The sequence below is a fragment of the Dendrobates tinctorius genome, unplaced genomic scaffold (assembly GCF_039654945.1).
Source record: "Dendrobates tinctorius isolate UK_male_01 unplaced genomic scaffold, ASM3965494v1 ptg000082l, whole genome shotgun sequence".
Taxonomy (NCBI): Eukaryota; Metazoa; Chordata; class Amphibia; order Anura; family Dendrobatidae; genus Dendrobates; species Dendrobates tinctorius.
Window position 1 is genome coordinate 25,259,614 of NW_027361750.1, and position 15,081 is coordinate 25,274,694.

The 15,081-nt window shown below is 47.2% G+C and overlaps 1 protein-coding gene across 1 annotated transcript in view; it reads right to left on the bottom strand.

Annotated features, from left to right (window-relative positions):
* Nucleotides 1-15,081, bottom strand: part of RP1 (RP1 axonemal microtubule associated) — a 742,035-nt gene that overhangs the window by 548,970 nt on the left and 177,984 nt on the right. The window contains exon 16 of the mRNA XM_073583994.1: nt 10,809-10,943. Within this exon, the coding sequence (XP_073440095.1) occupies nt 10,809-10,943 (135 nt within the window). The remainder of the gene's footprint in view (nt 1-10,808; nt 10,944-15,081) is intronic.

The window sequence follows — 15,081 nt, forward strand, 5'->3', positions numbered from 1 at the left end:
TCGTGAAACGAAACCCGACCATAGCGTGAGGTCGGCCACAAGGTCGGAGACCAGAGCGCCAAAGTCGTGTTTCAAAAGATGCTTCCAGCGCCCTTTTTCAGCCAATGATGGAGGACGCACACTGTGGGCAACGCGATGACATAGGCATCGGTCACCAACATCTTTGAGAAGGGCATGCAAGTGATTGGCTGGCTTTGTGTGGCATCACAGGGGCTATAAAAGGGCGTGAATGCTGACCGCCATCTTACTTATGCCGATCTTTCCATAGGGAGAGCTGCTGCTGCTGCTGATTCTGTAGGGAGAGCGTTAGGCAGGGAAGAAGAACCAAAAAAAATGCTTCTACTGTTAGTGATTTCCACTTACAACACAACACTTTGTGTGCAGTTACAGGGGAGGCTCTATTTTTGTGCATCAGCTCTGTTGGTTATTAGGCTGCCTTATAAGGCTCCCTGATAGCTGCATTGCTGTTTGCACACTGGTGTGCAAACTGCTGTTTTAAAAGCAAAAATACTTTTCTCTCTCTTTTCTGCACAGTTACCAAGCGTTCATTTTTCCACCCTTTTTTGTGTGCACTGTGCACCAGTCCTGCTTATTAGGCTGCCTGCGTCCATACTTGGATTGAGAGCATCATTGTCAGCGTCCTCAAATCTCTAGTGAGATCCAAATTCTCAGCAATCCTATAGACACCCTCCACCTTGTCATACACCATCCAATTTCAGCCTGTTACATTGAGGTGTAATCTCTCCTGGGCCAGAGACAATAGTTCTGCGTCCTCAAATCTATAGTGAGATTCAAATGCAGCAGCAAAAAAGGCAAATGCAATTCTAGGATGTATTAACAGAAGCATACAGTCTAGATCACGTGAAGTCATTATTTCCCTCTACTCCTCTTTGGTCAGACCTCATCTGGAATATTGTGTCCAGTTTTGGGCACCACATTTTAAAAAAGACATCAACAAACTGGAGCAAGTTCAAAAAAGAGCGACCAGAATGGTGACCGGTCTGCAAACCCTGTCTTATGAGGAAAGGTTGCAGGATTTGGGAATGTTTAGTTTGCAAAAGAGAAGACTGAGAGGAGACTTAATAGCTGACTACAAATATCTAAAGGGCTGTCACATTGTAGAAGGATCAACTTTATTCTCATTTGCACAAGGAAAGACTAGAAACAATGGGATGAAACTGAATGGGAGGAGACACAGATTAGATATTAGAAAAAACTTTTTGACAGTTAGAGTGATCAATGAGTGGAACAGGCTGCCACGAGAAGTGGTGAGTTCTCCTTCAATGGAAGTCTTCAAACAGAGGCTGGACAGACATCTGACTGGGATGATTTAGCGAATCCTGCTTTGAGCAGGGGGTTGGACCAGATGGCCCAGGAGGTCCCTTCCAACTCTACGATTCTATGATTCTAACAATCCTATAGACACCCTCCACCTTGTCATTCACCATCCAATTTCAGCCTGTTACATTGAGGTGTAATCTCTACTGGGCCAGAGACAATAGTTCAGCGTCCTCAAATCTATAGTGAGATTCAAATTCTCACCAATCCTATAGACACCCTCCACCTTGTCATTCACCATCCAATTTCAGCCTGTTACATTGAGGTGTAATCTCTACTGGGCCAGAGACAATAGTTCAGCGTCCTCAAATCTATAGTGAGATTCAAATTCTCACCAATCCTATAGACACCCTCCACCTTGTCATTCACCATCCAATTTCAGCCTGTTACATTGAGGTGTAATCTCTACTGGGCCAGAGACAATAGTTCTGCGTCCTCAAATCTCTAGTGAGATTCAAATTCTCACCAATAGTAGATACACCTTCTACCTTCTTTTACAGTACCATATAGCTGGTGGTATTTTGGGTACATTTTCACAAAAATGGGCAAGTATGGTGGAAGACGCCATGGAAGTGGGCGGGGGTTGCCAGCTGGTCCCGATGGTGGTGGTGGTGGTGTTGCATCTGTTGGTAGTGGCAAAAGCACAATAGCACCTAAGGCAGGAGGTGTTGAGCCTGCATCATCGTCTGGCTCCACAAGGCCTCAAAGGCTCTCTTTTCTGGGAGTAGGTAAACCACTTTTAAAGCCGGAGCTTCAGGAACAAGTTTTGGCTTACATTCCTGACACAGTCTCCAGCTCTCTCGCCTCCTCTTCTGAAGTTTCAAAAAATAAAAGCACTGAGTATTCAGTGGAGGCTCCTGGTCAGGAACAACACCTTTCCTTGTGTCCTTCACCCCTACCAAAAGTGAAGGATGTGGCAGGCCACACTACCGATTACTCCATGGAGCTCTTTTCACATACCATGCCTGGGTTAGCAAGTCAAATCGTGAATTCCCCAGTCCAAGATGAATCTGACATGGAGTGCACTGATGCACAGCCACTGCTAGATTTTTCTGCTGGTACATTTACTCAGAGCACTACATTGTCCTCGCTGTGTACTGAGGCAGAATCAGACCCTGATGAAACTCAGGTGCCCCTTCCCGCATACTATACCACCTTACACGGTGACACAGAGGAAGGTGCACATGAAATTGAAGAGGAGGTGATGGATGACCCAGTTGTTGACCAAGATTGGCATCCATTGGGGGAAGAGGGTGCCGCTGCCAATAGCTCAGAAGAGGAGGAGGAGGATCCGCAGCAGGCAACGACATCGCAACAGCTGTTATTTGGCAGGACTGTAGCAGTCCAAAAACGTGTTACAAAAACCAAAAGAGTTGCAGGACAGCTTGGCCAGACGGTCAAATTAGCACAGCGTGCAAGGTCTCAAAATGTCTTCCATAGTAGGAAGAGTGCAGTGTGGCACTTTTTTGAACAAAATCCTAATGATCAGGCAAAAGTTATCTGTAAAAAGCGCTCAAAGACCTTTAGCCGAGGGAGAAATCTAAGATATTTGAATACCAGTTGCATGCTTAGACATTTAACCACCATGCACTTGCAAGCGTGGACGGACTACCAAACCTCACGTACCACATGTGCACCTGCTCCGAATGAAGGTAGTCAGCAACGCTGCATCGCTTCCCCCACTGTAAGCCCACCGGTTAGCACACCACCAGCAGCAAATGTTGAGGTGTTGTCGCAAGGGCAAAACAGTCATGGAATCACAATGTTATTGCTATGAAAGACTGAATCTAGGCAATCAGCAACACCACCAACACCATCACCAACCCTGTCTCAGTCCGCCATGTCCACCGCTAGTTCCACCATATGCAGCTCTCAAGTCCAGCTCACCCTACCAGAGACTCTGAGTAGGACAAGAAAGTACTCATCCTCTCATCCGCGTATACTGGCTTTGAACGCCCACATTGCCAAACTAATCTTGTTAGAGATGATGCCCTACTGGTTGGTTGAAAGCAAAGCTTTCCGCGAGCTCATGGCCTATGCAGTACCACGCTATGACCTACCCAGTCGGCATTTCTTTTCGCGAAAAGCCATCGCAGCCCTCCACATGCATGTGAAAGACCGCACTGTCCATGCACTCAAGCAATCAGTGAGTGGAAAGGTGCACCTCACAACAGATGCATGGTCCAGTAGGCATGGCCAGGGCCGCTACATGTCCATCACTGCGCACTGGGTTAATGTGGTGGATGCAGGGGACAGCGGCGGTGGGACAGTGCTGCCTAGCCCATGGTATAGGAAACAGTTGGCTGTACACGTTCGACCCTCCTCCTCCTCCAAAAGCGAAAGCTCGTCCACAGAGCGCAGTCGCACGAGCACTCCATCCGCAGCTGCCAGTGTTACACACGAGGTGTCCAACTATCGAACAGCTAGTGGTAAGCGTCAGCAGGCTGTGTTGAAGATGATGTGCTTGGGCGACAAAAGACACACTGCGGAGGTACTGGACGACTACTTGCAGCGACAAACTGAGTCATGGCTAGGCAGTCTTCATCTTGAGGCAGGCAAGGTAGTTAGTGATAACGGCCAGAATTTTGTGGCAGCCATAGCCCTTTCAAAACACAGACACATACCTTGCCTGACTCACACCTTGAACCTGGTGGTGCAGTGCTTCCTCAATAATTATCCGGAGTTAACACCCCTGCTCCATAAGGTGCGAAGACTGTGTTCACACATCCGCCGGTCGCCCGTACACTCCAGTCGTATGCAGAAGCTGCAGCGATTGCTCCACCTTCCCAAGCTCCGCCTAATTATCGACGTTGCAACAAGGTGGAACTCTACCCTGCACATAGTTCAGAGGCTGTGTGAACAGAGGCAGGCTGTAATACATTTGTGAGAGGATACACAGGCAGGCAGTTTGCAGGCAGGCATGGAGTTGTCTGGTGTGCAGTGGTCGAAGCTGAAAGACCTCTAAAGTCCTTCAGTGTTTTGAGGAATGCACACGGCTGGTAAGCACAGACGACGCCATGATACGAATGAGCATCCCACTTATGCGTCTGCTCATGCAAACTTTGACGCACATTAAGGAGCAGGCGTCTGCAGCCGAGGAGGAAGAGGAGGAGGGAAGCCTTGATGACAGTCAGCCATTGTCTGGTCAGGGAAGTCTCGTGGACGAGGTGGAGGAAGAAGAGGAAGAGAAGAATGAGGAGGACAATGGGGATGATTATTTTGGGGAGGAGGATGCTTCTCAGGGGGCAAGAAAAAATGTTGGCATGGCAAGGTCAGGTACAGGGTTTGTGCGTGACTGGAGGGATGTGGATTTGCCAGAAAGTGCTCCTCCACCCAGCAATCGCAGTGCATCATTGACACATGGAACATTGGCCCACATGTCTGATTATGCCTTGCAGAACCTTTAAAAAGGGACCCCTGCTTTGCCAAAATGCTGAACAATGACGACTACTGGTTGGCCAGCATCCTGGATCCACGCTATAAAGGCAAATTCCAAAACATGCCACACGAGAACCTAGAGCTAATATTGGCTAATAAACAAGCAACTCTGGTAAACCGTTTGTTTGAGGCATTCCCAGCACACAGCGGCGGTGATGTTTTTCCAATGAGCCGTAGGGGGCAACATGGAAGAGGTGTCCGAGGTGCACACAGCCGAAGTGGCGTTGGACACGGGTTTCATGACCATGTTATGGACTGATCTTTCAAGTACCGCTCACACGACTGGTAATACTGCATCGATCAAAAGTGACAGGAGACAGCAGTTGTCAACTATGGTAACAGACTACTTCTCTCATATCGATATTCTCCCTCACCGGTCATTCCCCTTTGACTATTGGGCCAGTAAACTTGACATCTGGCCTGAATTGGCACAATATGCTTTACAGGAGCTCGCTTGCCCTGCTGCTAGTGTGTTATGTAAACGAGTCTTCAGTGCTGCTGCATCAATCCTGACAGAAAAAAGGACCCGTCTGTCGACCCAAAATGTTGATGATCTAACCTTCATTAAAATGAACCATGCAAGGGTTTCAAAGGATTTTGTCCCACCCTCCCCTGTTGACACGTAGGTTGCCAGAAAAATGGCTTGCTTTTGTCCTCCTCTTCTGCGGACTTCTCCAATTACTCCATTTGCAGCTCCTGAATGTCCAACATCAACATATGCCAATTTTTCCACCTCCTAACTGGGCTGCCTCCACCCACAGGGCCGGGGTCACCACCTGGCGCACGCACCCGTGCGAGTGCCGTTGCCCTGGACAGGTGGGTGGGCACACTCTTTGGCAATTGCACTGGCACAAGGTCCCTCATAGTAGAATCAAGTGTCTTTGATGGTGGGGTGCACACCCGCCGTCAGACACACCGGCGTACTATGAGGGGCCCTGTGCCAGTGCCATCGTTAATGAGTGGGCTCCCCCTGATTGCTCAGGATCACAGCACTTGCAAAGTTGAAATACCTCTCCCTGCTCCACCGCTGTGACGTCTTCTGCGTTTCCTGACAGTGACATTCTGGTCAGAGAGCGCAATGACATCACGTCTGTACGCCCTCTGCCTAAACAGTCCAAGTGCAGTGAGATGGAAGATGGGGACGACGAGGAGTCCAGTCTAGTACAGGGATTCCCTAGCGAGGAGACTTATTTAATTGTTTCAATGTTGGGACAGCTATTTTTGGGGAGCACTATACTCTGGAGAATGATATATGAGGCCCACCATACACTGGAGCATTCCAAAGGTGGACATCAGACACAGGAGCAGCATTTACAGGGCCCATTATGCACTGGAGCATTAGAAATGGGGCCCATTAAATATGGAGCATTATTTGGGCCCATAACACAGTGGAGCTTCTTCCATGGGGACCAACATATACTGTAGCATTATGTGGAGCTCATCATATACTTTTTCAAACATTATATGGGACCAATGATTCTGTATGGAGAAATATATGGGCCTTATTACTCTGTATAGCGCACTATGCGGTGGCCATAACACTGCATGGAGTAATATACTGTCTGTTTTTGGATCTATTGGAGAATTTAAAATGGATATCAGTCATGAGATGTAAGAAGTGAAGTATTTTTCATTGTACTATACCGCTATTTCTCTGCCATATCAGAGGATCATGAATTGTGGCATGTGTTAAAGGAGCCCATTGACACTCTTTGGCCCTGGGCCCACGAAAATCTGGAGCCAGCCCTACCCCCCCACAACTTTAGCCAAATAACCCCCAGTTTTCAATGCCTAACTATTATTATAAAGTAAATTAAGGTTGACAAGCGTAAGTAATAAGAATTGATGTTTTTGGCATTAAAATGGGCACTGTAGGTGTGTTTCCTGTCCTCCACTCCCTGCCGACCTTGGTTCCCCATTGACTTGCATTGGGTTTCGTGTTTCAGTCGGCCTTCGACTTTTCACGATAATCGGCCGATTTCGTTCGACCCGACTTTTGAGAAAGTCGGGTTTCATGAAACCCGACTCGACCCGAAAAAAGGCAAAGTTACTCATCTCTACTTGTAGGGTCTGCTGGAAAAATGCTTGGATTTCCCATTAACTCCCATTATACTCGTTACTCGAAATGAGCATCCAATCATTAGGAATTGCTTGGTTCGAGTAAAGAGCATCCAATCCGTCCCTAGTAACAACCAATCCAATCCGCAGAGGCAAAGAAATGAAAAATAGATGTACATAATTAAGTTATGTGTAATAATGAGAAATGATACAGGGAAAATGTATTGAACACGTGAAGAAAGAGAGGTGCAAAAAGCTATGGAAAGTCATGATACCAGTTGAAATCTATGAGAAATTAGAAAGCAATCCTGCCACTAAGTGAAAAATAATATCAGCTGGTTCAACTGATAGCCTATAAAAGAGTGTTTCATTACCAAGGTGCCATACAAGAAACATCTCATAATGAGTTAAACCAGTGCGCTACCTCAGAACCAAATTGATGGCATTGGTTACAGAAGAATTTCTAAACTACTGAAGGCTCCAGTGTGAGCACTGTTGGGGCCATAATCGGGAAGAGGAAAGAACATCGTTTCACCATAAACCGGCCACGGCCAGGTGTTCTCCGCAAGATGTCAGACAGAGTTGTCCAGGAGCCAAAGATCACCTGTGAAGTGTTACATGAAGACCTGGAATCAGCAGGTACAATTATTTAAAAAAAAAAACCTCTAAGTAATGCACTAAACTCTGTGGCCTGTATACATACTCACCATGCAAGATTCCATGGCTGGGCAATATGAATGTTCAAGTGTTTTTAAAATGTACTAAACAACAATTAGAAAAGCGTAGTCTGGTCAGATGAGATCAAAACTGAACTCTTTGGATGCCATAATATACACCATGTTTGGAGACCAAAAGGCACTGCATATCACCCCCAAAACACCGTACCAACAGAGAAGTTTGGAAGTGAAAGTGTGGCGCCCCCAGGATTATGGTCGCCACAGTGGCATTACCTTCCTCCTTGGGAGTGTGATGTCATGCTTGGAAGCAATAAAGGGTCTCTCTGTCAGGTGTATTCAACACACAGCATGGTTCCCACTCCAGGCCAGCAGAGGGAGCTCTGAACCAAAGCTGGGGCAGGAGCTGCTCTCTGGGGGCCGGGAAGGGGAAGTTAGTTCGTGTGAGGAGGGCAAAGTGTGTGGACGAGAGGAGAAGAGCTGGAGGATTGAGCAGAGTTCAGGCTCCCTTCTAGCGTAGTGCATGGTCCGGAGTCTGGTCTCCGAGGTTGTATGGATACTGATGTTCCTGCCTCAGAAACCGGAGGAATAAGAAGCTGTAAATGCTCTATTCCCATATAAGACTCGAATGCACAACAGCAACGTATGAGCCAGAAGAAGGAGGCTACAGCTGTCTGCCCTACGAGGGGTTTCTAAAAGAGAGCAAGCAAGAGGAACTTCAGTGTAACTCAGTACTGCATGTACCTCAGATAAGCGCTAGAAAGGAGACTACACAACCCATCTGCATAGAGAGATTCCTAAATTGCTTCCAGGCTGGCCAACTCCTGTTCCATCTGTAATCTGGATCCTGGACTGCACTTGCAAAGTAAAGGTAAGGAAACTGCACCCTGTTGTGTCATTGCCTTCTTCCTGCAACCCATTCAGCACTGCTACATGTAACAACCCTGCTGGCATCACTGCATGGCCTCCCATCCCCCGCACACCAACTTACTTTCTGCTTCAAGTCATGCTGTGAAATCTGTCTGTTGCCAGTCCTGTGCTCCGTGCTTCTGCTCTCCATGTTTCCTGACTGTGTGTATAGGGGGGCGGCGCCAGAACTCTCTGGTTCTTATGCAGTCAGGGTGCACCTGCCTAATCTGTCCCTGACCAATCACCTAAAGCCCTTGACTATTTAGTTTCGCCACACCCACTGAAACATTACCTGTGCATTGTCTAATCTCAGTTAGTATCTTGCTGCTGAGGAAGCCAGGCCCTGTTCTGTGTATTTCTTCCTTCTCTGAAGGAATATTTCTTGTCTGTGCATCTGCACCCTTGCAGCTCTGTCTGTGAATCTGCACCCTTGCAGCTCTATCTGTTCATCTGCACCCTTGCAGCTCTGTCTGTGAATCTGCACCCTTGCAGCTCTATCTGTTCATCTGCACCCTTGCAGCTCTGTCTGTGAATCTGCACCCTTGCAGCTCTATCTGTTCATCTGCACCCTTGCAGCTCTGCCTGTGAATCTGCACCCTTGCAGCTCTATCTGTGCACGGCTCCCTAGCCACTCTGCCTGCTCAGCTCCCTAGCTGCTCTGCCTGCTCGGCTCCCTAGCCGCTCTGCCTGTTCGGCTCCCTAGCCGCTCTGCCTGCTCGGCTCCCTAGCCGCTCTGCCTGCTTGGCTCCCTAGCCGCTCTGCCTACCCGGCTCCCTAGCCGCTCTGCCTACCCGGCTCCCTAGCCGCTCTGCCTGCCCGACTCCCTTGGAGCCCAGCCTACTCCGCACTCCAGCGGCTCTGCCTACTCCGCACTCCTGCGGCTCCGCCTACCTGCACCTCCTGTGTGAACAGGTCCAAACCTGTTCCTTCATATTCCACTCCTTCCTGCCTATATCCATACCTGCACCTCCTGTGTGAACAGGTCCAAACCTGTTCTCTCATATATCACTCCTGCTTGCCCTGTGTCTCAAGCCGTCACCTACCTGCTCTGTGTCTCCAAGCCGTGCCCGCTTGCCCAGTGTCTCCAAGCCGTGCCCGCTTGCCCAGTGTCTCCAAGCCGTGCCCGCTTGCCCAGTGTCTCCAAGCCGTGTCTCCAAGCCGTGCCTGCCTGCCAGTGTACCAAGCCGTGCTTGCTTTCCCAGTGTCTCAGCCTGCCTGTTAATCACACCTGTCCAAGTGACTTGTCCCCGAGTGGGATCAGCAGCCACAGCCAGACACCACCCTGGAGTGGCACCCGACAGCTACCTGCCGCACAAGCCTGACCTCACCATCAGAGGCTCCAGTGAAGACCGAGGTAGCTGTCGTAGTCACGCCCCTTCCAGGGTAGCCTGGTTTGTGGCACAGTGGGGCCACAACCCCCCGCCTCACGCCATTCAGCCAAGGCGTGAGCGTGACACTACATCTCTGTGTCTAACTGCACCCTCTTCCTCAACGCCTATTACTACTGCCCTGGCTATCACTGATCGCGCGAGATCGTTCACGTCCATTTCTCGTCGGCTGCTTCCTGCTGGGCTTCCTGCTGGAGCCGACGAGCGACGCGTGGACGTGGGCAGGAGGACCTCATCATCTCCGCGTCTGAAAGGTAAGTAACGACCGCTGCTGCGTCACTGCATTGCTGTGAAATCTGCCTGTTTGCCAGCTCACTAGTGACCATTTAGCGATGCACCAGCGATCCTGACCGGGTCGTATCGTGGTTGGGATCGCTGGTGCATCGCTAAATGTAAAGGGGGCTTAAGGGTGTTCAATAATTGTTTCCTGTGTCATTTTTATTATTGCACATAAATTAATTTTTAGATATCTATGGTTTGATTTCTTTTCCTGGGTAGATTGGATGAGTTAGTACCGACATAATACATGATAATTTCATGTCAATAGCACCTTTAAAAATATATTTACTTAGAAAATTTGTGATGTGTTCAGAACTTGTATCGCCCCCTGAACCTGTTAAGATTTAATTATTGGATTTGCATATATAATATTTGACAGGGACAATTTAGGCTACATTCAACAGCACCTAAAATACAGTTCATACTTATTGGGCACAGACCATTTTTTATAAATGTTTGAATCCAGCCTGTTTTCCTATGCTAGGTTTATATATTTTCTTATATGTAGTCACAGGTATTTCTTCTATATGAAAAAAATATCTCTTAGCATGCGTCTCAAACATAACCTGACATTTCACATTGAGCAGAGGACAACCTGACTGAATCTGTGGTAAATTAGTATGAGGTAATATCCTAAACGCTCACATTTTGTTTCCTCCCCTGTGTCTAATATCTTACTGCATGAACTGATAGTGAACATGACCACACTCATTAAGCTACTCACTTTTGATTGCAGCAGGAGAAGCTGATGGGTTCTGAGCCACTGGTCCTTGTGTTTCCTCTATTACTTCATCTTTCAGAATTTTATCTTTTTTCTGGCTGAGAGTTGCAAATGTTCCCATAGGCTTTTCTCTGCCAACTACAGAGAAAAAGAAACACTTAATGGGCACAACTACAGGGGACCATTTCTCATTCTGCATCTGGTATCTGAAAAAAAAATATTTGCAGAAAATCTAGGGCAGTTGACACGTTAATTGTTTTTCTTATATTTTTTCTGTATTAATTGTTAGCACAAAGGCAGAGAATGTAAGGCAGTGGTTCCCAAACTCCAGTCCTCGCGGACCCCAACAGGTCATGTTTTCAGGATTTCCATAGTGTTACACATGTGAGAGAATTCCTGATGCCTTGATGATACTTCCATCACCTGTGAAATACTAAGGAAATCCTGAAAACATGACCTGTTGGGGTCCGCGAGGACTGGAGTTTGGAAAACGCTGATGTGAGGTATGCCTTCCGCACTATGCATGGTCCATTTCTGTACAGTTTCGGACCAATAATTAAAAAGTTTATTGGCATACCATGTGCACTGAAGAGCAAAATGGTAACACTGTTTTGAACTTTTGAGTTAGGCTCCGTATCTCATCATCCACTACTGCTTCGAACATGATACTACCATCATTTCATAGACAATCATCTTGGCTATCTCCATACATATATTTCACTTGCAACTATTTAGCATGTGACTAGTTAAACAGATTCTTGTCATGTCACTGCATTGTTACTGTTTTGCTCCTGGTGGTGGAAAAATCTTTTTCTTCCTGTACACTACAATACACAACCTGTTGTCACATTCCCTAATAGCTCAGTGCTGCTATTAGGGCTCATACTCACATGCGAGAAATTCGGACGAGTTGCGCACTTCAATACCCTGCACTGCCGCCGACACTCGGAACGGAGCGCTCGGCTGCAAAGAAATACATGCATGGAGAGCCTGTGTGTTGTGACTGTCACACAGCCGTGACACATGCAGCTGTGGCGCCGAACAGCTGATCATCGGGAGTGCTCCAGGGCTTCCCAATGCAACTTCTTCGGTAACCGCTATAGCTTGCCGACTAAGGAGGGAAATGACGATGTTTGCTCATCTCTATTCATCCCAAGGTCTATCGTCTATCAGTTTTGGTGCGACAAACACAGCAGTTTACGTGGCTCGTATGCGTCGTAATAGTGAGATCACAGATGTCGATACAAGCACCGTGCGTCGCACATTGCAAAAGTCTTAAATGATGGCGGAAAAAAGGTGAAGAAGCTTAAGCTTTAACATCATAACAAAAAGCATCTGCTTGAGTTTGCAAAAAAATACAAAAGTGGACAGTATAAGATTGGAAATGGGTTATTTGGAGCGATGAGATGAAAGTCAATAGACTAGGCTCTGATGGGTGCAAATGGGTCTGGAAGAAAGAAGGGAAAAGGGATAAATAGATCGAGAACTTGAAAGAACTGTCAAATTCGGTGGAGGAAGCCTGTTGATAAGGGGTTGTTTCACAGCCAAAGGCATCGGATACTTGGCCAGTTACAGTTGTGTGAAAAAATGTATAAACCCTTCCTGATTTCCTATTCTTTTGCATGCTTTTCACACTTAAATGTTTCAGATCACCAAACAAATTTAAATATTAGACAAAGATAACACAAATAAACACAAAAGACAGTTTTAAAATTAAGGTCTTAATTATTAAGGAAAAAAGAAATCCAAACCTACAGGGCCCTGTGTGAAAAAAGGGATCCCCCCTTAAAACACATATGATACCTCAAAACAGTCCAGAAAAATTTGAACTCTAATACAGCGCTTCTTCCCTTCTGACCTTTGCACTGTACCTCAAAAGCAGTTTTTGACCACATATAGGGTATCGATATACTCAGGAGAAAATGCACAACGATTTTGAGGGTCTAGTTTGTCCTGTTAATGGGACGCCCTCACACCCAGGGCAGTGGGGTACTCGGTACCATGCCCGATGGTCCTCAAAGGGAGATGTCACGGTAGCTGGAACCCAGCCCATGGCCCTGGGCGCCCATTGTAAATGTTCAGTGTCAATGTGTAAGTCGTGACGCCACCTGTGGTGTTCGGCAATGAAGATTTAAGCCGACGCTGCAGACAGATCCTCTGGGACAGATGGTGTGGTGCAGCAGTGATGTTATAGCCCTCCATAGGCAGGGCTGTAGTCCCAGGGCAGAGTAGGAGAAGTGACACGTAGATGGTGTAGTATCCGGGGCAAGGGATGTAGCAGTGCTGGGCAGGTTGGCGCAGGAATAAGTGGAGGACACCAGGGCATGTAGTTCCAAAGCTTTACTCACAGTCTGTTGTACAAACTGGTGCCTGCCTCCGTGCCATGTCCTCCGGGTCAGGGACTCAGTCAACCTCCAGGCCAGATGGAATACTCCTTTCCAACACTCCGCCAACATGTGCCTTTCTGAACGCCTCCTCTTATAGCGCCTTTAAATGAAGTACTCCTAGTACTGAGTTACACTGAAGTTCCTCCTGTCCGATGTTCTTACGAACTCTACTTGTATGGCAGACAGCTGTAGCCTGCTTTGGGGACTTCTTGCTACTAAGTCCCGGCTCACTATCCAGTTGCTGTTGTGCCCCCAAGTCTTGTGTGGGAATAAAGTGGTCACTACTTCTATTCCTCCGGTGTCTGCTGCAGGACCATTAGTATCCATACAACCTCGGGGACCGGGCCCCGGCCTTGCGCTTGGAAATTCTAGGAAGGGTTCTAACCCACGTCCTCTGTTCCCTTTTACTCCTCACGTTCCGTACTAATCTCTCTTTCTATGGAGAGTCAGGCTTTCAGTCTATGTTGCTCTCCTTCTTCCTTTCCCGTGCCAGCAGACCCAGGTCACTGGCATCTGCTGCAGCACTTCCATCCATCTATCCCTCTCTCCAGGGATCTTCTTCTCTCCAACTCTCGAACCAATCTACTCACTGACTGTTCTAAACTCTTCCCGCTCTTTGTAATGTAATCTAACTCCACCCACCTCCCAGCACATTTCGTGTTCCAAGCAGGGAGCCACCAATGGGTACTTTGCTATACTCCAAGCAGGGAGCCGCCGAAGGTGCTTTGCTACACTACTTTGTGGTGTGGGGTGCTGGTGTTGGAGCGTGGTCAGGAGTCTCCACCTTACCTGGATGGTGGGATACCACACCTCAGGAGGAGCTGCAGTACCTCTGTGGCGACTGAGCCTCAGGGGCGCCACATTAACCTAGTGAAAATAAAAAAAATTGGGGGCTAAAATAATATTTTTTTGTGGAAAAATTTAATTTTTTTATTTTCATGGCTCTATGTTATAAACTTTTGTGAAACACTTGGGGTCAGCATTCCAAAACATTACTCCTTCCTTTCAGAGGCTTGTCTTGCATCCAACCAGTAGTTTTCCCCCACATATGGGCTATCGGCGTACTCAGGACAAATTGCACAACAAATTACATGGTGCAATTTCTCCTGTTACCCTTGTGAAAATGCAAAATTGGGGCTAAAAATCATTTTTGTGGGAAAAATTTGATTTTTTTTATTTTCATGGTTCAAAATTATAATCTTCTGTGAAGCATGTAGGGGTTCAAAGTATTCACCAAATATCTAGATAAGTTCCCTGAGGGTTGTAGTTTCCAAAATCGTGTCATTTTTGAGTGGCTTGCCTTGTTTATGTACATCATGGGCTCTCCACACGCCACATGGCATCCGCTAATAATTCCAGAAAATGTCACATTCAAAAAGTTAAATGGCGCACCTTCTCTTCCAAGCTCTGCCGTGTGCCCAAACAGTGGTTTATCCCCTCATATCTGGTATCGGTATGCTCAGGAAAAATTGCACAACAAATTTTCTGGCTCATTTTTTCCTGTTACCCTTGTGAAAATAGAAAAAAATTGGTCTAAAATAAAAAGTTTGTGAAAAAAGTTAAATGTTCAATTTTTCCTTTCACATTCCAAAATGCAACATGCTGCATTTGGTGCAGGTCACCGCACCGTCAAAAAGACGCATGCGGAGGCATCTGCATTCATCAGCACGGACTGCGTACCTAATGCTAAAGATAGGGTAAGCAGGCTGCATGCCGACAGAGGCGGAGCTGACCGGAGGAGGTGCAGCCGGGGGCAGAGCTTCACGGAGGAAGCCCGCAGCTGTCTGCAGCTCCTTCATACGCTAGTGTGAAACTAGCCTTAGATAGGAAATGATTCCAACTTATAATGATAAAATTGCAAAAATTTTTATCATTATTTACAGCACTTT